General features: G+C 47.7%; 9 protein-coding genes across 9 annotated transcripts; 6 read left to right on the top strand and 3 right to left on the bottom strand.

The window, feature by feature from the left end:
• Positions 1 to 456: 456 nt before the first annotated feature.
• N7481_008973 (uncharacterized protein) lies at positions 457 to 1531 on the top strand (the record flags this gene model as incomplete). The annotated part of the gene is made up of 2 exons (XM_057268192.1): positions 457 to 839; positions 889 to 1531. 2 exons carry the CDS (start codon positions 457 to 459, stop codon positions 1529 to 1531), a joined length of 1026 nt encoding a protein of 341 aa, XP_057118869.1.
• An 884-nt stretch (positions 1532 to 2415) lies between these two features.
• Positions 2416 to 4563, top strand: N7481_008972 (aromatic amino acid ammonia-lyase; the record flags this gene model as incomplete). The annotated part of the gene is made up of 1 exon (XM_057268191.1): positions 2416 to 4563. The coding sequence occupies one exon, from the start codon at positions 2416 to 2418 to the stop codon at positions 4561 to 4563; it is 2148 nt and encodes a 715-aa protein (XP_057118868.1).
• A 1005-nt stretch (positions 4564 to 5568) lies between these two features.
• On the top strand, positions 5569 to 6550 carry N7481_008971 (uncharacterized protein; the record flags this gene model as incomplete). Its single annotated transcript, XM_057268190.1, has 2 exons — positions 5569 to 5931; positions 6008 to 6550. The coding sequence occupies 2 exons, from the start codon at positions 5569 to 5571 to the stop codon at positions 6548 to 6550; spliced, it is 906 nt and encodes a 301-aa protein (XP_057118867.1).
• Positions 6551 to 6982: 432 nt separating this feature from the next.
• N7481_008970 (uncharacterized protein) lies at positions 6983 to 7168 on the top strand (the record flags this gene model as incomplete). Its single annotated transcript, XM_057268189.1, has 1 exon — positions 6983 to 7168. The coding sequence occupies one exon, from the start codon at positions 6983 to 6985 to the stop codon at positions 7166 to 7168; it is 186 nt and encodes a 61-aa protein (XP_057118866.1).
• A 484-nt stretch (positions 7169 to 7652) lies between these two features.
• N7481_008969 (uncharacterized protein) lies at positions 7653 to 8930 on the top strand (the record flags this gene model as incomplete). Its single annotated transcript, XM_057268188.1, has 3 exons — positions 7653 to 8051; positions 8132 to 8264; positions 8314 to 8930. 3 exons carry the CDS (start codon positions 7653 to 7655, stop codon positions 8928 to 8930), a joined length of 1149 nt encoding a protein of 382 aa, XP_057118865.1.
• Positions 8931 to 11759: 2829 nt separating this feature from the next.
• On the bottom strand, positions 11760 to 12089 carry N7481_008968 (uncharacterized protein; the record flags this gene model as incomplete). The annotated part of the gene is made up of 2 exons (XM_057268187.1): positions 11760 to 11980; positions 12029 to 12089. The coding sequence occupies 2 exons, from the start codon at positions 12087 to 12089 to the stop codon at positions 11760 to 11762; spliced, it is 282 nt and encodes a 93-aa protein (XP_057118864.1).
• A 1-nt stretch (position 12090) lies between these two features.
• Positions 12091 to 12512, bottom strand: N7481_008967 (uncharacterized protein; the record flags this gene model as incomplete). The annotated part of the gene is made up of 2 exons (XM_057268186.1): positions 12091 to 12268; positions 12391 to 12512. 2 exons carry the CDS (start codon positions 12510 to 12512, stop codon positions 12091 to 12093), a joined length of 300 nt encoding a protein of 99 aa, XP_057118863.1.
• A 2124-nt stretch (positions 12513 to 14636) lies between these two features.
• On the top strand, positions 14637 to 16078 carry N7481_008966 (uncharacterized protein; the record flags this gene model as incomplete). Its single annotated transcript, XM_057268185.1, has 5 exons — positions 14637 to 14798; positions 14856 to 14963; positions 15051 to 15442; positions 15504 to 15568; positions 15660 to 16078. 5 exons carry the CDS (start codon positions 14637 to 14639, stop codon positions 16076 to 16078), a joined length of 1146 nt encoding a protein of 381 aa, XP_057118862.1.
• Positions 16079 to 16829: 751 nt separating this feature from the next.
• N7481_008965 (uncharacterized protein) lies at positions 16830 to 18029 on the bottom strand (the record flags this gene model as incomplete). Its single annotated transcript, XM_057268184.1, has 3 exons — positions 16830 to 17316; positions 17393 to 17703; positions 17772 to 18029. 3 exons carry the CDS (start codon positions 18027 to 18029, stop codon positions 16830 to 16832), a joined length of 1056 nt encoding a protein of 351 aa, XP_057118861.1.
• Between the last annotated feature and the right edge of the window lie 1842 nt (positions 18030 to 19871).

Genomic DNA, 19871 nt, shown 5'->3' with positions numbered 1-19871 from the left:
GTTGGCGTTTGTCGGTGTACATACCACGCATATATGTCGGCCTGTTTATGGTGTTTGGTCGAAATGCCCGCCGTCTGGCGTGAAATCTAAACGGATGATTCTAACTTGAAGGTCTTTGAATGACTCGGTCGTATAGTACTATTCTGCTTTTCAGTAGCTACTGATCCCCCACTGTACTGTAAATATGGCCCCCAAGCATCTCGAAGCGCTCGATCACCTGATACCTGCAGCATGAGGCGGGGAACCTCGCTCGTGAGATTGTTGACCCCTCGACCTGTTGACAGCAAATACCTAGGTACCCAACCTCGTCAACCACTAGCACTGATGCATTTAATCGACATACGCTCCCTTCCGGCACTGAAACTCCAGGAGTTCGTCGGGAGTGAAATACCAAAGAAATATGCTATCCTTTCTCACCGCTGGGGCCAGACCTAGGAAGAGATATCGTTTCAAGAAATGCTGCATCGAAATGCCGTGACCACCGACTCAGAGAAGAAGAAATGGCAGAAAATTCAAAGTTTTTGTAAAAAAGCTCGTGATGATGAGTTCGAATTCGCGTGGATCGACACATGCTGTATCAACAAGGACAGTAGCGCTGAGCTATCCGAGGCCATCAATTCTATGTTCCAGTGGTACCGACAGGCCACGAAATTCTATGTATATCTGGCTGATGTCAATGATGTTAAGCAATTGGCTAGAAGTGAATGGTTTCGGCGAGGTTGGACACTGCAGGAGCTATTAGCACCGCGTAACATACAGTTCTTCTCGTATAACTGGGCTAAGCTTGGAGACAAGAAAACCCTACTAGGGACATTTGCTGCGCTTACAAGAATTCCTGTGTATGTCCTGGATGGTAAAATGGAAATTCAGCTTTGTACTATTGCACAGAGAATGTCCTGGGCTTCTCGGCGTCAAACAAAAAGGTCGGAAGATATGGCATACTGTCTCATGGGTTATATTTGATGTCAATATGCCTCTACTCTACGGAGAAGAGGGAGTGAAGGCCTTCCTTCGGCTACAAGAAGAGATTTTCAAGGTCTCATCTGATATTACTATCTTTGCCTGGACCAGCCCGCAACCATCTCCTAATGATATCTATACCCTACATGGCCTGCTCGCGGAATCGGTGGACTGGTTTGCCGATTCCCACGACATCCTTCTCGGGCGTCCGAGGTATTTCACTGGCCAGGAGCCATATACAATGACAAATATGGGACTTCGTGTTACCTTTCCTGTGGTTGCTTACCTCGAGGATACGCCATTCACTTGCCTCGCTTATATCTATTGTGGACGTCGTACTACGGCCAACATGAAATCTGTTGTCGAAAATCTAGGGATATATCTGACAAAAATGGGTCACATTTTCTACAGAATCGGGACCAATTGTCTCCCAGTTATAGAAACAGACTGGAGACGCGAGCCATGGCAGAGTTGCACGATATATGTGCCCCAAAAAGGCCGAGACCGAAATCTAGAGGAGTGGGGAGGTCCAGAGGAGTGGGGAGGGAAGGTCAGTAGGCGGTGGGCCTGAATACAGGCTTCGTGATGGACTTCAATCTTCAATTGTAGCACATGAGTGAGCAAAATCATATATGATTTTTGCGTAGGTGCTCTTTGATACCTCATAGCACCGTGGCAATACATGTCACTTAACTTCATCATGGCATGGGTGTAGATGGAATGAAAAAAATGGATACCTCATACTGATGGCAAATGTCATCCCAAAATCATGTTTGAATTGGACAGCATGCATCTTCACTGTCAGAGTCAAGAGACATTGAGTGCTCTGTGAAGTTTGGACCATAGATTGTACATTTGCTTTTGCTGGAGATCTGCAGACTCGGAGAAATTGGATTGATTTCCTGCACCAGCTGCATGTTTACACGCTGTCACTTACAGTGGGGCCGTTACTGTTCAGCGGCTGTTGGCTTGTGGATCATTCGGAGATCTGGCGGTCTAGAAGGTCAAATTGTCGGTATCAACGGAGAATTAGTATTGCAAGGCATGTCACATTCGATCCACTACACTGCATAGTGCTTCTAGCAGAAGTACCAGTGATTGGCCATGTAAATGGGTCACAAGCTGTTCCGATGTAAATCGTCGGGAATAATCAAGATTCGACGATTGCCTAGGTATGATCGGGGGTGGGGGCGGACGGACACGGAGTATTTAATAGATTAAATCCCTTGGCTACTAGCAGGTATTAAAGATCTGAAGCCCCTCAACTTTGCGAGCTGATCTCAATTGTGAAAGGTGAAAGCCAACTTGAAACACGTGGACCCGATCAACCTTCACGGTGTGTGTCAGGAACCACAGGTTAAGGTTTACATTTCCGAGAGACGAAACGCACACAGTCCACTGGCAGTCTCGTGGAACTCTCCTTTATCCCTTTAACCCCCGAGTCCCTCGTGCACCATGACTTGGTCCAACATCTCGTCGCCACATGCGGGCGCGACTCTCCGGATATGGAGGAGACTCCAGGAATTGAAAGAGAAAAAGGCAGCCATTGTCCTCGACGGTAACAACCTTGATATTGCCTCCATCATCGCAGTAGCCCGCCATGACATCAAGCCCACCATAAGCAAAGACGAACATCTTGCAAAACAACTCGAGCTAAGCGTGAATACCCTCGCCGACTACCTATCTCACCAATACGTTGTATACGGAGTCAACACCGGGTTTGGAGGAAGTGCGGATACAAGGACCAGTGATGTTCTCGATCTTCAGGTTCATTTATTGCAGCATACGCAGAGTGCAATTATCACTGAGGCGGATAAGAACCCGGCCAGCAATTCAGAGCGAGAACCGTCCCATGTCATGCCACCCGCGTGGGTTCGTGGGGCTATCGTTGCTCGTGCTAACCAAAACCTTCGTGGGCACAGTGCTATACGACTCTGCGTGCTTGAAAGTCTTGTGGATCTGCTATGCAAAGATATTACCCCAATGATACCGCTCCGGGGCACAATCTCTGCCTCGGGTGATCTTATGCCTATGTCATATATCGCTGGAGCGATTGCTGGGAACCCTGACGTTTTTGTTCAAATCGGTAAAGGAAAGGATGCCAGGGTGATTCCCGCTTCGGAGGCTCTGAAGGAAACTGGATTATCACCGTCTGGGCTAGGCCCGAAAGAAGCATTGGGTCTGATTAATGGTACTGCGCCGTCGGTCGCGGTGGCCAGCTTAGTACTATTTGATGCGCAACAGTTTGCATTACTCGCTCAAATGCTTACGGCCTTTGCCTCGGAGTGTATGGGCGGGAATGTTGAATGGGCATCATCATTTATCCATACTGCACGACCCCATACCGGTCAAGTTGAGGCCGCTAGCAATATTCGGCAGTTCTTAAGTGGCTCTAAGTTCGTTGATGGTCTTGAGTCAAGAAAAAGGACCGGTGAAGGTCTCTGGCAAGACCGGTATTCAACCAGAACAGCACCACAGTGGATTGGTCCATATCTGGAGGACCTGCTACTTGCCCAACACCAGCTAGAGGTAGAGCTAAACTCCACCTCCGATAATCCTATCGTGAATACTACAGAGCAAGGTGGTGGGGAAGTATACTCAGGCGGAAACTTCCAGGCAGTTACTGTTACCTCTGCTATGGATAAGACACGGCTGGCCCTTCAAATGATCGGACGGATGCTTTGGTCCCAAGTCACCGAAATCATCGGCCCCAACACCAATAATGGACTCGAAGCCAATCTTAATCCCAGTGAGCATGAGAACTATACCATGAAAGGTATCGACGTGAATATGTCCGCCTATATGTCTGAACTGGCAGCCTTGGCGCACCCGGTCTCCTCCCACGTCATGTCCGCTGAGATGCATAACCAAGGAATCAACTCTCTTGCTTTGATCTCTGCACGACGAACCACGGAAGCAGCAGACCTAGTCGCACATATGAGTGCTTGCCATATCTACGTATCCTGCCAGGCGGTCGAAATGCGCGCAAATCACATCCGATTCCTTTCAACTGTACATGCAAAATTGATGAACGTCTCCTCAGACGGCGCTCTCTCTGAATTGAAACTACAGGAAGTACAGACCGAAGCCCTTGCCAAGATTCTATGCCCCATCGTTGAATCAACCTGGTATCACTGGAATGCGAATACATGGAGAGACCGTATACCTCACGTTGTGGACGCGGCGATGTCACCAGTTACCGACTTCCTGGCCTCCAATGAGAACGATTGTACAATGCCGATGCTCATCGCATTCAAAAAGAGCTTCCAGAGCACGATTGAGAGCACGGCCAAAGAGATGTTCTACCCAAGTCCTACAATCGCCCCCTCAGATGTCGCTGCACAGCTTGGTCATGGATCTGCCCAGTTGTACTCATGGGTTCGCTCAACGCTCAATATACCCTTGCACTGTGGTCTGAGAGATGACCCTTTGTATAACGTCCGTGAGGGCCTGCCTACGGAAGACAAGAAGACTATTGGGAGTCGCGTGAGTGCTATTTACGAGAGTCTGAGTGGAGGCGGAATGATGGACATGGTGTTGCAAGGTTTAGATATCATCCGAGGGGAGATTGCGCTCTGTGCTTCACCCTCGGTACATAAATAATATTTCTCGCGCATTATCGTTACTATCAAGATACTTAGAAGAATATATCGGGGTTCAGGGTTTTCTTCAATCAGAACAGTAATTGCTATACATGTGGTCTTCGGTAAGCTTTTACCTGCATAAGGTTAGGATTGGGGCGTATACGGAGTTTTATGCGGGAAGGTACTTCTGTGGTTCTTTGGGTGCCTATCAGGCACGATGAGGATTTCCCGAGGAGGGATATCATTAAGGCTCTGAGACCTGTTAAGGATAGTAGTGGGTTCAAGTTGGGCTTTGGGAAGAAGTTCTGGGATTGGGATTGGTGCGAAGAGAAGTTGGAGCTATTTCGGTAGAAAGTACTCTAGTAGTAAGTACCAGTATCCTGACGTCATATAAACAAGTTGGATCGACGATGTCGTTTCAGCTGAACTTTTGGTCCTAGAAAAGACCAATCCCCCTTTTTGGGGGGCATCAACCAGATGAGATATTACCAGAAAGTAGCTCTGCTATTTCACCCATAGTATCAACTGCTAGTAGTCAATTGTGGACAAAGTACTAATAGTGATTGTTGTGTATAGCACATATAAACTTCAAGGGGATGACGTGCGGGGTGACTGCGATAAGATAGAGCCCAGCTTAAGGTCCAATTAATTTGAACTAGGATTCCAAGACTTAAATTGCCACCAGGTGAACATCAAAGAGAAGTAAATGGAGATTACATAGCCATGTGATTTATCATTTTCCTTGAAATAATCCTGAAATACTGTCAGAAGAGGTTTCCAATCAACTTAAAAGGCGCGTCAGTTCGCGGGTGCGGGTGAGCTCTGGTGGGGTTGCAGCCTGATCTGATCGTCAACCATCCCCCCGGCTTTTTATTTTCTCTCCTCTTTCTCTTTCTCTTTCCAATACTATTGATTATCCTACAAATACCCCTGGCCAAAATTTCTCATTTGACTCCTCTCCACACACATAACCTTGGAGCCACAGGACACCAACACCAACAGTGACAGCAAAGGTTATCTCACCATGCTCCCCCTCCGCTTGCGCCGCGGTCTCTTCGGACGCTCAAATCGCAACCCGGACGAAAACAACCAGAACAATGATAACAACGACAATGACTCTTCCGGCGAACAGCCTCAGTCAAGCTCCCTCTCCAAACCAGATCCAGATACAGAGAACTTCTTCCCCACGCTTTGGGACGTGCTCAAAGTCCGATACATACTCCAATGGAAGCTCAAGAAGCTAGTACCTCCCGAGCTGGTGGACGCTATCATCGACCAGGCAGAGTATTGGCCCTCGACGAAGCATGTGATGGAGGGGCAGAGGAGGATTCTTTGGGATCGGGATCAGGTCTTGTTTAAGACTGTGCCGCTTTGCTTTGATAGGAAGGTTTGTCACGGCCCAGCAGACCCGATGGCTTAAAAGGTAGGGAAATATGCTGATTAAATTATTTTTGCGACTCTAGTCTCTTGAGGAAGTCGAATCTCCTAAGCCCCTACCACACCGCACTGCTCACCCCTGCCGCAAAATCATCTTCCACCTCTCATCTCACGACCAAGGCGGCTCACGGATACACGAAGATATGTATCAAGGGTCATTTACCTGGTTCGACGCAGAGGTGATCCGCGAAGCGCACAAGAAAAGGATGTATGTGGACGGCACGGAGCAGGAGATTCTGGAAGATGAGACGGGCAAAGAGAAGAGACACTTTGAACCAACTGATGAGCTTTTGCTTCCGCGAAGTAAACAACTACAAATGAATGGGGCGAGGGTTTCGGAAACGCAGGACCGTGTCATTATCTGGCATTATCTGGATAATGTGTCGCCTGAGTCGACGGAGGCGCATGATATTGAACGTACTGAGGGCCGTGGTCGGTATACACTGGACGGGCAGGTTGTGCGTGAATTGGAAGTTGGGGATTCTGTTGCGCTTTGGGGTCGGGCGAGGTTTGGACAGTGGGCGAATCATGTTTTTCAGGCGAGTGCTAGGGTGTTCTGGGCTGTTTGATGAGATGATGAGTAGCAGAGTTTGTAGCTTGAGGCATGCGGCTGGACTGGACAAGACCTTATCTACTACTTGTTGTTACTAGATGTGCTGTTAGGCAATTCTGCAAATGAAATTACTGAATTGGCTGGTCTATTTTTATGATTTCACCTGAAGATAGAAGGCAAGTCTAGTCCATAGCCATAGTCCATAGTGTACTAGTGTGCTAGAACTAGTGCTGCTGCCTGAGGTGTCGAGAATTGCGTGCTCGCCAAGATCGACATCCCGTTGATGTATAAGACTACCAGCACGCCCACCACCAGCTTTCCTTCTTTCTTTCCCCAGAATTGGCCCAAAGATGCCTGGAACATGATGCTGTTTCATCTGATTACTCGAAAAAACCCCCGACAACCCCCTTGAGGGCTGCCTCCCTTCGACCATGAGGCCATACCCAGGATGCCCATTATTTCCCCCCCCCCTCTGGCCGCTCACGCACGCACACCCGGAACAGCCGACAAGCCGACAGGCCGACGACAACCGTCCGCGACAGTGGGGCCCACTGCGTCAGTTTTCACTCTCTCGGCCGGCATTAGCCAATTCGAGGACCTCGATAATCAGCTGAGTTCTGTTGGTCTGGCCTAAGAGCGGGATGTGCATTTCGACCGAGAGATGGGATACATGGGCAGACGATGATGATACCCAACTCCACTTCCTGGCCGCGCGATGTGTCACTGGTTTGAGGTTCCCGTGCCTTTGGCGATGGTCCGAACTGGTTTACTGGTTGTTGGTTGCGTTATCTGCGCTACCAATGATGATCGGGAGGGGGCGAAGGGCGAGGACGACGCTTCCCAGGGGATTCCGCCCAAGGTTGACGCATTCCTTGTGTTGTGCCCTTGGGGTCTTGGCTGAAATACGGATACTAATCGTACAAACCAAAAAAACCCCTCCTTTCTTGCGGTGTGCGCCGTGTGACTTTTGCTTTATTTAGATACCCCAATCAATCCAGTTTTTGGTCTGCATCTGCATTTCCTCTCCTCTTTACATCTTAAACTTTGTTCCCTCCTCTACTGCCCAGTTTCCCCTCCCATTTCTTCAAACGACTCCAGATATCCCAAATCCCGCCAAAATGACAACAACCCGCAAATGCGCCGCCGTGGTCGTAGGCGCTGGTCCAGCCGGCGTCGCAGTCGTCGGCAATCTCCTCGAGCGACAACTAGGCTCAATAGCCTGGATCGACCCCAGTTTCGAGTCAGGCCGAGTGAACCGCAAATATCGCGAAGTTCCCAGCAACACTAAGGTCTCCTTTTTCCAGTCATACGCCACATCCCTCCAACCCTTCCGAACCATCATCGAAAACACCCCGCGCCCAAATGCCTTCACCACCATGGCGAAACTGGACCAGGAGAATACCTGCCACCTACACTACGCCGCTGATATGATCCGCGGTCTTACGAATGGCCTTGTCAAGATGGAGCAGGTCTATGCTTATCAGGGCTTCGTTACGGCTGCCACTTTGAGCTCAAAGGTAGGCTACCCTCCCTCCCTGCGAGACGGGACGCGAGAAGGTCGCAATATCAAAAAGCACCGCTAACAATGACATCACAGCCCGACCAAGCAAGATGGACCGTTCGCATCAAACAGTCCTCCGGCAACGAGGCAAACGAACTCGAAATTGAAACATCCCGCCTAATCCTCTGCACCGGCTCCCACCCAACAAACCTCCCCGTGCCCATCCCAGGTCTAGAAATCCACACCCTAGACCTGAGACACCGTCCTGAAACCCTCAGTTCTCTCCGAAACCCTCCCCACCACAAAGCCCACCACAGTCGCCGTCGTCGGCGCCTCCCACAGCGCTATCCTCGCACTGCTAAACCTCGTCACTCTAGCCCAGTCTTCTCACCCCCACCTCCGCGTGAAATGGTTCACCCGCCACAAGCTCCGGTATGCGGAGTTCATGGATGGGTGGATATTGCGCGATAATACGGGGTTGAAGGGGTTGGCGGCGGATTTTGCGCGTACTCAGCTTGAGGAGGGCGTATTGGGGAGTTCGGATGCGGGGAAGATTGTTACTAAGGTTGATTGTGCGGGTGGTGAGGCGAGGGAGAAGGAGATGTATCGGGCTCATCTGCCGGATTGTGATTATATTACGCAAGCTGTGGGTTTTACGAGGGATCCGTTGCCGCAGCTTGTTAAGGGGGATGATGCGGAGCCGTTGAGTATGGAGTTTGATCATGAGACGGGTGCTTTTCATGAGAGTGCTCCTGCTGGTGAGAAGATTCCGGGCCTGTTTGGGGCTGGGATTGCGTTTCCTCAGCGGGTTGTTGATCCGTATGGGAATGTTGAGTATGCGGTGGGATTCTTTAAGTTTATGAAGTTTTTGAAGAAGGTTGTGCCTTCTTGGTAGGGGCGATGATGGATAGATTGTGTGTTGATTCCAGCTGCCCTTTTTTGGGTTCGTCGTGGTTGGGCTTTCTTTCTTGTGCTTTCTTGGATACGGAGCGATACCTGGCGCCCTTGGAGTTCTTGTTACTTTTGCTTGTTAGAGAATATGAGACCTAAGTCTAATTCTAGTCCTAGTCGAAGACTTCTCGAATATCTTTAGATCTTCCGGTAATCAATCTGCACGGCATACGGCTCATAGTCCTTTTACAGCATAGCACTATCGACTTCTCCAGAACTACCTATGTTTGCCTTCCAAACAAACCCCTAGATTACCTACTGTGCATATCCACCGATTTCTAATAAATGCAAGGCCTGTATCTAAGTATTGCTCTTCTTCTGTCACCCCATCGCTAGTCCCAAGGTTCGTCACCCATCGCTCACCGTGTCCCACAGACACATGACAGTTCATAGCTTATGGTGGTCATCACTAGATCATATTCTCCTCTATCTTGTAAACTAGTAGACTATCCTGGTGCTTGAGTCTTCCACTCCAGGTCAACAACCACTCCAATCACACCTGACATGGAGGATACCGAATCTTTATCAAGTTCCATAAACGACCTTTTGATGACGCCTACGCATACCAGTATACCGGACTCAGGGTCATCCTCAGACATCGCTTCCGAAGCACCGCACCTAGCACTAAAGACAAATCCTCCTTACGACGGAGCGACTTTTATTATCTGCGAGCTCTTGGGAAACTCTATTATCACACTTAAGGATGGAAAATTATGCATGTTCCCTAGAATGGACTGGAATAATGACTTACTAGTCAGTTGTCGCTATGACCGTGGCAGTCACTGGCGCTGTGTGGAAGACAAGGGCCGCTGGTTAGGTTTCAAGAATGCGGTTTCAGGACAGTTCATCGGGCACGACAATAAACGGAGTAATAACTGGGGTTTTCGCGCAAAGAAAGAAGCTCACAGGCATTGGGAATTTTTCTGCGCCCGGCGTCATTGGAGCGGTGGCTATGAGATGCTTGTAAAGGATTGGGATAGCTTTCGTGCGATGAAAGTTGGTGGCCCTGATAACACTGAGCTGTTGGTTGCTGAAGAAGGAGAAAGAGGGACACTATGGGAGTTTCTGGAAATTGAAACGAAGTATTGATGTTCAAGTTGACTCATGGACGAAGAAAAGCTGCGAATCTATAGTAGTATTATTGTATTTGCTGCTATAGTTAACTACCATCTATTGCTTACATCAAGATTGATTTAGTCTGGGTCCTTTTGTTGAAGGGGGGCCTTAGTCTTCTAGCACTAACCTCAGCGTGGCATCAACACCAGAACAATACTAGTATCAATGGCCCTCCCATCAGTGGTTATTCACTGGGATGTAATTTTCAGAGAAATATCGTGTATAGAAACAACCACATCTGACTGGCTGAAATTTATCGACTACGCAAATACTTGTATACTGCTAATTAGTTACTGTATTCGGCCAACTTTTCTAGGTTTTTTTTTTTTTGATAGGTCGTTGTCTTGTTTTGTAACTTGAATAAGTCTCTATAAATCGGGCGCCGAAAGGAGGGGGCCCGCACCGTATCCGTCGACGGTCGATAGTCAGACGGTCATCAATAGATAATCATCACCATTCTCTGTTTTTGTAGATTTCTCCAAGTTACATACTCCATATCGAAAACTACTAGCCTTCTTACCATGGAGAATATCGAAACTGCATCAAATTGTTCATCCGATTTTGTGCTGACGCCTACTAATACGTATACAAGTCCACCAGGGACACTCACTGCCGTCGGCCCATCACCGTGTGCACGAAGGGTAGGACCCCCTTATCACGGAGGGATTTTCGTTATTCGCGACCTCCAGAGAGGTTCCGTTATTGCAGAGATAGATGGAAAGTTATACTCATTGCCTTGGGACAATAGTAATTGGTTGGTCGGTGGTAGGGATGGGCGTGGTAGTCACTTCCGCTGTGTGGAAACAAGAATCGCTGGTTAGGGTTCAAGAATACGGTTTCAGGGAGTTTCATCGGATGTTCTGTTAGCAAAAAAGATCTATGCGTTCGACATAATGTGAGCGGCGGCTATGAAATACTTTTGATGAAAGGGGATGGTTTCTGTGCATTGAAAATACATGGGACTGATAATAAAAGGGTGGTGTTTGCTGCGAAAGGAGAAAGAGGAGCAATATGGGAGTTTTTGGAAGGTTTTGGAAGTTGAAACACGGTGTTGATCATGATGCTGTCTGGCAGATGAAGAAAAACAACGAAATCATTCGAGTCTTGTTGTTATAGTATACTACCAAGGTAATACTTATTGCTATAGTTCAAAATACTATACTATTGCTTACATCGAGATTGGTTGATTCTTTTATTCAAAGATAATGGAGTGGAACAAATTATGCAACCTACTAGAAGAAGGATATTCTATTTGCTGCATGGGTTAAATGCCCTTGAAAATGTGAATAAAAGATTTAAGAATCGCGGCAGAGTATTTGATACCTAAAATCTCGAAGGAGATGCTGTCAATTTCCGATTCCAGTGGTGAGGATCTACATTTATGATAATGCAAGTGTTGATTAGAGTACTACTAGTTGACGATCTGCGAGTCCTTTTTCGAAAGACAACTTTCGCCTACTAGTAAATTAGTAAATATAAGAAACATGAAGTTAACCTTTGAACGAGATTTTCAAGAGCGAAGAAAGCTACACTATCTCCATTTGGAGCGGCAGGTAGAATAAAGAAACTTGATTACTGGCGAACATCAGTCGATCTTAACTCTGAGCCCCGTTATTCTGCTGGAAGTATGAGAAGATATTCATGGCCCTCTGGCAAGCTACCCATCCCACTGATCTTTTACTACCCCCAGGACCTCTAATGGCTCCGTGTGATCCACAAAAAAGTTGGTGTCGACACCGGAAACCATGCCGCTCGCATTATGGGGGTCAAATATAGTCCCCCGGAGCTCAGAATCATGAATGTAAGGGACTAGCGAAGCAGACAAGACTTCACTGGCATTCTCGCTAATAAAGCTGAGGTCGACCTTTTCGATGGTTCCTACCCGATGTGAGAACTGCGCAGTATATAGCTTCCGGTGAGACTTACTCCCATAAGCTTTCGCAGCAGCCAGACACGCAGCGGGGTGTGAACTCATTATTCCGTACATGTCATTGGAATTGCCCAAGGGTTCGCAAAAGACCAGTTGCAAGTCCCTTTTCGCGGTGATGCTGATCGACCACAAGTTGAGTAATCCAGCAAACAGCCCTGCTCTGCCACATCCAGCGACAAGCAAATGCATGTCCGGCGAGTTTCCCGTCAACAGTCACTCGTGCGTAGGAACTTTCACTCTGGTCGGTGCAGGGAAGGTATTGTTCTCGCAATCGTCGCGCATTCAGTTTGACGGGCTTTCCTGATAAGCCACACTAGAGGCTGTCTCTGAAAAAGATAATTGTGTTATCCCATCTCACCAGGTGCATGGGATAGTTGGCCCCCAAGTTCCATAGTTGCTGTTGAAAAGGTGCGCGACTTCGGCCAACATGTCGTCAGTCATCATTTCCGCTTTGAAAGTCTCGTATAATTGTGAGGTCATGCTGATATGCATTACCTTTTTAGCTTTGCCGTGGGAACTTTCAATGAGAACGAGGTGAGGATCGGCGTTGAGTGTAAGTCTCTGGGAGTGCCTAGATATGAGGCACGGTTCCTGACGCATACATTAGGGTGGGGCCGTTTATGTATGGTATCACGTGATACTGATCGGAGGAGGGGGTCCTTCCATTTTGGGAAGGACCCTTTGGTTTGTGATGATTTTGTCTAGCTTTTGGACATGAGAAAATTTCCAGGTTCTGATACTGAAATAATTTTTGAGCTAAAGGCTTGAGACCGAGGAAAAAAGAAAGCTCATGATGGTCCAAGACAAGGTTTGAAGGCCTCACGTCCATGAGTCTTCTTTGTCCCTGAAATGGTGTCCAAAGCATTCCCACTTTGAACAGCCCATTGCTCCCAGCTAGACTCTTTCACTAGCCATTGGTCCAGGTCACTTTTAAGGTGCCACCGCTGTAGTACTCAAATATAATATTGCTGATAAACATCTGTGGATTGCTATTATGGAGGTCGGGGATTGGAAAGCACTGCAATGGCAACCGCAATGGCTGAACTATCCCTGCCGTACTTTGAAACTTGAGCTATTCGAGATTCTCTTGTGCCTGCTGTGTATGGATTTTTGAATGCCGCGGTCGGTGGAGTGGGCGATTGACCACCTTGAGAACATATAGTTTATTGTCGCCCTCGTGTAAAATGCAGAATACCCCAGTGATCTTATCACAGGATCGCCATATGGGGTGTGGAAACCGTTGACCAGTTGCCGCGCGATACCTTGTAGTATATATATCGGAGCCTAGGAATATTGAAGCTCTCGCTTCAATATAGTGGTATTTTTAGGCTATTGGAATTGGCACGTGGCCCTAGGCACTACCGTTACAGATCTCGTGTTTCTCAACAATTCTGTAACGTTGATGGCTCAACAAGACGGAAATCGACAGGCTGGCGGCTAAATTACTCTTGATGGATCCACCGAAACATAAAACTGCAGGTTTTTGGCTAAATAAACTGATTGTTATGCTCATACCAGGACATAAAATCGAAAGGATTGAAAATAAAAGCCGAGCACGTGCAAAAAAGGCCATCAACAAAGCCCGATGCCGATGCCGAGTTTCACGAAAAGCTTAAATTAGGGGGCGGGGTTTCAGGAAATCCATTCCAGAAGCTGGACCCTGGAGCGAAAGCTGGGTTTTCACTAATAGAAAGAGTTTCCAAAGAGAAAAAAGCTACAATTCCACCCATCATATAGCTAGCTTGTTGGTGCAAATAGCTATTTTTACTGAGTTACTTCAAAATACCAGGTTCAATTTCGGGCGTCTTAAGTTCATCTTTTATACGCCATACAAGATCTTCGCGAACTCACAACTCTCGCACTTCTATCTATGAATATGGAAAAGTGGAATTACAAAGATAAAGCTCATTGGCCCGCATCGCGTTCGTGTACATATGGAGACCATGGAGAAAGCACCCAATAGTCAAGGTTCGTGATGGTGGGCCCAACCCCTTAGCGTACGTTTTCCATGACAGTCGATGTTACCCTGCAGCCGTAGCTCATTCAGAAATCCCAACCTGCTTCATATGCAGTAGGAAGTCGTTATGGCAATTGATCATGGTGCGGCTGCTCTCGTGCCATCATTGGATGGTGCTATCTAAGCGCGATGGAGTCCGGCAGGACATCTAACGGGGTAGTTTCCATTTCCGGTATCCTAGGTGCGTGATCTCGCCTGTCATTGCTACTAGTATTAGATTCGGTAGCTAAATTGATGAACCGGCGAATCACTTGCATAAAGAAATCTCCACTTTGGAAGGGTTCGTGTTTAGACCGTCGCTTCGAGAACCCCTAGTTCCATGGCCATATCGCAGAATTCTGAAACTTTCCCCTCTCCCCCTCTCGCTGTCTATTGAACTTTCTCCCCTCCAGGCTTTTCTTTTATAGCGAGCATTTGTCTCTTTTTTCATGATTTTGGCTGGATTTACGGGTCGTGTGGTTGAAGATGCGACCTTGACAACAAACTATTAGCGACTATCTGATCACAGAGCTGATTATAGCCGTCCGTTCTAATAAGCGGTACATAAAAAGAGAAACGATAATCAGAGAGAAAGCAATACTTTCAAAATGAGTTCAAATATGCCGTTGGCGGGTCCAAGTCTGGCTATCTTTATCATTTCTATGGTCATGATGATTGTTTCCATTGTGGCCGTGTCGATGAGAACGTTCGTGAGGCTCTTCATTGTTCGGGCTTTTGGCTGGGATGACGCCCTTATGCTTGCAGCACTAGTAAGTTATTGGTTAAAGAAACGAATAGAGGCTCGCATTGTACTAACTATATCACAGGCCCTGTTCTTGGTATTGAACGTGTGTTCAATTATTGGAGCAAAAAACGGGGCTGGCCGTGATAAAGGTGATTTCACCGATCACGAGGTCTATAGAATAGCTCTTCTGGTGGGTACTTGTTGGGAATATATGATACTTATCTCCAACTATAATTCCGGGTCTATGATTCAAGCTAACCACAATGTTCGTTTCTAGTATTGGTGGCTCAGTCAAATCTTCTACATCTGGGCGTCGGTACTTGCCAAGATATCCATCGCCGTCGCCCTCCTCCGATTAACGATCGAAAAGATCCATCGCATAATTCTCTTATGCAACATCGGGCTCACAATAGCTATTGGCTTCATGTTTTGGATGGTCATGCTTCTTGATTGCCACCCAATCTCATACTTTTGGGATTACGCGGATCCTTCGAAGTCAGGAACGTGCATGTCTAAGAATGATTTGGTCAAAGTCGCATACGTGTATAGCTGCTTGACAATAGTATGCGACCTGACACTTGCGATCCTACCAATTTTCCTCATTTGGAGATTGCAGATGAGCTATTGGACGAAAGTTGCAGTTGCGGGAGTTCTCAGCGTGGGTGCAATGTAAGAGAATATGTATGATCCTCGGTATTAGATACCCTGATCGCTAATGTTGTTGAAATAGTGCGAGCGTCGCGGTCATAGTTCGGTTACCGTTTCTCCGCTTCTATGCCGACACAAATTTTCTACGTGAGTCTCTACAGAGCACTGGCAAATGGCGAGATATCATCATTGCTGGCATGACAAAATCATTCAAAGGAAATGCTGATAATTGTTCAAGATTCTACCTACCAAATAGCGATATGGTCCGTTATCGAAACCGGCCTTGGAATCACCGCCAGCAGTCTTTTCACCCTCCGTCCACTCTTCCGGTGGTTTCGGCATGAAAATTTGTCATATGGTCGACACACCCGCGGTCCTAGCAGAGGATATCCTGGAAGAGGCTATAATGAATGCCATCTCTCCAGTCTCAACAAAGATGGCTTGAAGGAATCAAACCCGAGAGTTCAGGCTCCTGCCAATATATATGGCAGGAGAAGCAGTGTGATAAGCACCGTGACGCTTCCACCACTGCGGGATTTTATTACTTCCAACGGCAGTGAAGAAGATCTATACCCCGAGAGGAGCCCGTTTGCTTCAACAAATGGTGTCACTGTTCACACGACATTTACTCAGGTCGTTTCAGAGCGAAACGAATAAGTTTTGCTATCTAGTATTGTTTTATTTAGCTTTTATGCAGTTTTAGCCAGTTTCTTTATTTTTACGAGTGCATGTTGTTCAATATATCCAGTTGCCTAAGGTTTCAAGGCTTTTTTAAGATTATGTATATTATTGAACTAGAGGTAGTCATATATGGAGACAAAAGCAACCATTAGTAGGTAGCACTGGCACAGATTAGGTCTTTGGGGTAGCAAAAGTCTTCAGGAGCCTAGAGTACTGTTCAAGTTCATAGGGCCTAGGAACCATACTAGTAGATAACCAGATACTTGAGCCTACTAATTGAAAAATGCCCAGATGGTCATCAATCGAGTACAACATCCATTGATAATCATAAACATCACATCAATTTCAATAATCTGTTCACAAAATTATATGTTCACGAGCCCATTCATAAATCAGCTCTTTGACCTAATCCAATTTACCAAGTCATCATCAATACATCAGATAACCCATATCCATAGCTCGTTCATCCTCATCCTTATCACATCAACACTCCACTCTCTCAAGTTCATCCAAACATCTCCACGACCAAGAACAACATAAAGCATCACGAATAAGCAATTAGCCCCCACCAACCAGAGCATCATCCCCTAAATCATATCATGATATGCCAAAACAAAAGAAACCCATAAAACATAACCTTCTCTCTTCTCCTTCATCCCGCCCCATAAGGAGCAAAAAGAAAAGGAAAAGATCAAAGAGAATCTTAGCTACATCAGATCCGATCCGATCAGATCATGAAAGCCCCAACAACACCAACCCCAGCAAGCATCGCCGCAACCGGCGTCGCAGCATACCCATTCGCAACATTAGTCCCAGTCTGCGTTTGAAAGACATCCGTCCCCGTAGCCGTAGCCCGAAACTCACTCTGACTAGAAACCGCCTTCCGATCATACCCCGTCGCAGTAACGGTCCAAGAAGTCGAAGACTGGGACCAAGTCAACACGGTCCCGCTCGGCGGCGCGGTAACAGTTCCTGCGACATTGTGCAGAGTGGAAGTTCCGTTCGAAGGGAGATCACCCGGTTTATAGAATTTATCGCTTGAGTCTGTGAAGCCGATTTTTTGGCAGTCTGTGTTCTTGAGGGTTGAGTCGCAGCTTGACCAGGCCCAGTTTGGAACCGAGGTGTAGAGGTTTGGTAGGTCGGAGGGGAAGAATAGAGGCCAAAGATCTGCGCCGGCGAGTCTTGGTTCGGTGTGGGGGCAGACGTCCCAGGATCTGGAGGTCTGTTAGCTCCTTTTTCGACTTTTTTTTTTTAGGTGGGGGAGGAGGGTGGAAGGGGGAGTAAACGTACGCGGAGATACTGGCACTAGCACCACAGCAAGCGCAATCAGAGGCCTGCTTCCCAATATCCAACCCATTCGGCAGATTCGAAAGATCGCCCAGATCACTGGGGATTTTGTTCAGGCTTTGACTGGTGACATTCTTGATGCAGGAGATTTGTTCCTTGCGTGCTGTGAGTGTTGACTGGAGGACTTTGCCTAGATCACAGGAGCAGCGGTTTGGCGCGTTGTCAGGAGCGGGCCAGAAGGGGATCGGTTCTGTTGCGCTGGGGCAGATGGCGAAGTATTGTTGGACGAAGAGTTGGTATTCGCATGAGTAGACCTATTAATTTTCGCGATTGGGTTAATATCAATAGTGGGTAGTAGGTGGACGGATGGGCCGGGCCGTACCTGATTCCAGCATGTCTGCGCCATACAATTGATATAGTCCTGGTGAGAACTACATCCGCAATCAACGATGCAGTTCCCATTGCCATTGCAGTTTCGGATACAGGAACTCCAGTCATCTGCTACCTTGCGGTTACAGGAGGTGTAGTCCGAGCCGGAAGCGCAGGCGTGAGAAGTAATGTTCGTCTGAGCCTGGGAGATCTGCGCGAAGCCCAGGAGGGCTGCGGCTGAGACGGCGAGGTATCGGATGCTAGATGGCATAGTGATGTGATGTGATGAGACCTGGCGAGAGCGAAGGTAGTAGGATCCGATTGGGCAAAAGGGCTAGCTAGAAAGATTCCAAGACTAGGACCGCTTCACTGGGAGAAGGAGGAGTATATTTTTTTCTTTCTTTCTTTCTTCAAAGAACCGCTCGCTGATCAACATCGTAATTGTCAATCGGGACGCAGGGCTCATTTATAGCCCTTCACAAAGGCAAACACTGCCAATGCACACGCCCACACCGCGTCCATCGGATCTCCGGCTTATGCACAGAGGGAGGGTCGGCGGGTCGATCATTGCAAACCGAGCTGTCATCGTTGGCACTGCTGTCGCATGGTTGTACAGGGGTGGAAATGGAAGGGGACATCCGATCCGATTCAAGTTCAAGTTTCTTGGCTTGGCTGGGCTGGGCTGGGCTGGGCTGCAAGGTGAGTGCAGGGCTATGTATCCGTATACTGTAGTCTGCCATGCCCTAAGCCCATGCAATGGTGCCCATTGACCAATCACAGTTCAATCTGGGATCTAGGGTCCGGATCTACTGCATATCTCACATGCAGGCAGTCACTTTTCCTTCCTGTCACTTCGACTCATCAGAGATGTCCATAGTAGGGGAATAAAGCATGAAGCCCTTCATCCGCTTGCCCCTTCACTCCAGTTCTCGCTACTCCGTAAATAGTCGCGGGCTGCATCATATGTTGGTTCGCCCTTGCGGCATCAGCACGAGGTGCTCGTTCCAAGCCCATTTATCGATGATCCTTGCTTCCAGGGGAAAGATTTTGGGTCGCGGATGACGGTGTGCTGGGATGACGGGGATCCCTTGATGCGAGATGGAGATGGAGATGGAGTGCGAAGATCGAGACTGACCAGTTCGCATGCGGTGAGAATTGCATGAACGAGAGCACCTGCGCAGTACATACTGTAGAGGCATTTTAATGCTTACTGGTCTGGTTTCTATGATAGACCGTCAAAAAAGATTTATTCTGCCTGCGAGGCGAGGCAGCAGACCACGGGCATATTTCATTGGGATTGCGTATATACGGATCCTAGGTACATATGTAAAAGATGGAATTGCGAGGCTGAGCTGGTCGAGATGCCAATGACATGAAACTGCAGACCCGACAAATGATATTTTATCGTGGCAGTGGCAGCAGAGTCAGAGTCAGAGTCAAGTCAGGCACAGCTATCTCTGCGGCGGTGTGTGTGTGTGTGTGTGTGTGTGTTGCGTGCCTGGACGCCTGAAATGGAGACGTCAGATCGGCGTAGGAAACTGGGTTCATTGCAGTCGCCCTCCGTACCGACACTTCATACATAGTACTAGCATTGTAGTACTGTAGATGCATAAACGCGACTGAGTAACTCGTACACATACTGAACTTCGTCTCGATACGAACACAGATCCACACTGTGACTACCATGAATTAAAGGTAAGACAAGATGAACATCCCGACGTCATCTACCGATATCAGATACGATCCAACCATAGTTCCGACATCGTATCAGCGAGTGGAGCGCGCTAATTCCAGCGGGAGAGCGAAAGAGAGAAGAAAAAAACATCAAAGCGACGAGATCCCGCAACTATCGCCCGCTAAACCGTTGAGTCTCCACTGTGTGTTGATCCTCATTACCCATATTTCCCCGCCCTTTGCTCTGTTCGGACTATTGGTTGGAAGGGTGGGAATACTCGTTCGTACATGCATGCATTGCAGACTAGAGACTGCCTCAGTCCTGATTCCATGGAAATGAGCGATTTTGACAGGTTTCCGCCTCTTCCTCTTCTTTGTGTGTGTATCGGCGCGGGCTTGGATCCGTAAACAATTTCTTCCGATTCAATTAAAGTGCCGT

The sequence above is a fragment of the Penicillium waksmanii genome (genome assembly GCF_028829765.1).
Source record: "Penicillium waksmanii strain IBT 27052 chromosome Unknown utg000008l:1.0-5622682.0:1.0-5626561.0, whole genome shotgun sequence".
Taxonomy (NCBI): Eukaryota; Fungi; Ascomycota; class Eurotiomycetes; order Eurotiales; family Aspergillaceae; genus Penicillium; species Penicillium waksmanii.
Note: the sequence above shows the minus strand (reverse complement) of the source record. Positions and strands in the feature narration are given on the sequence as shown.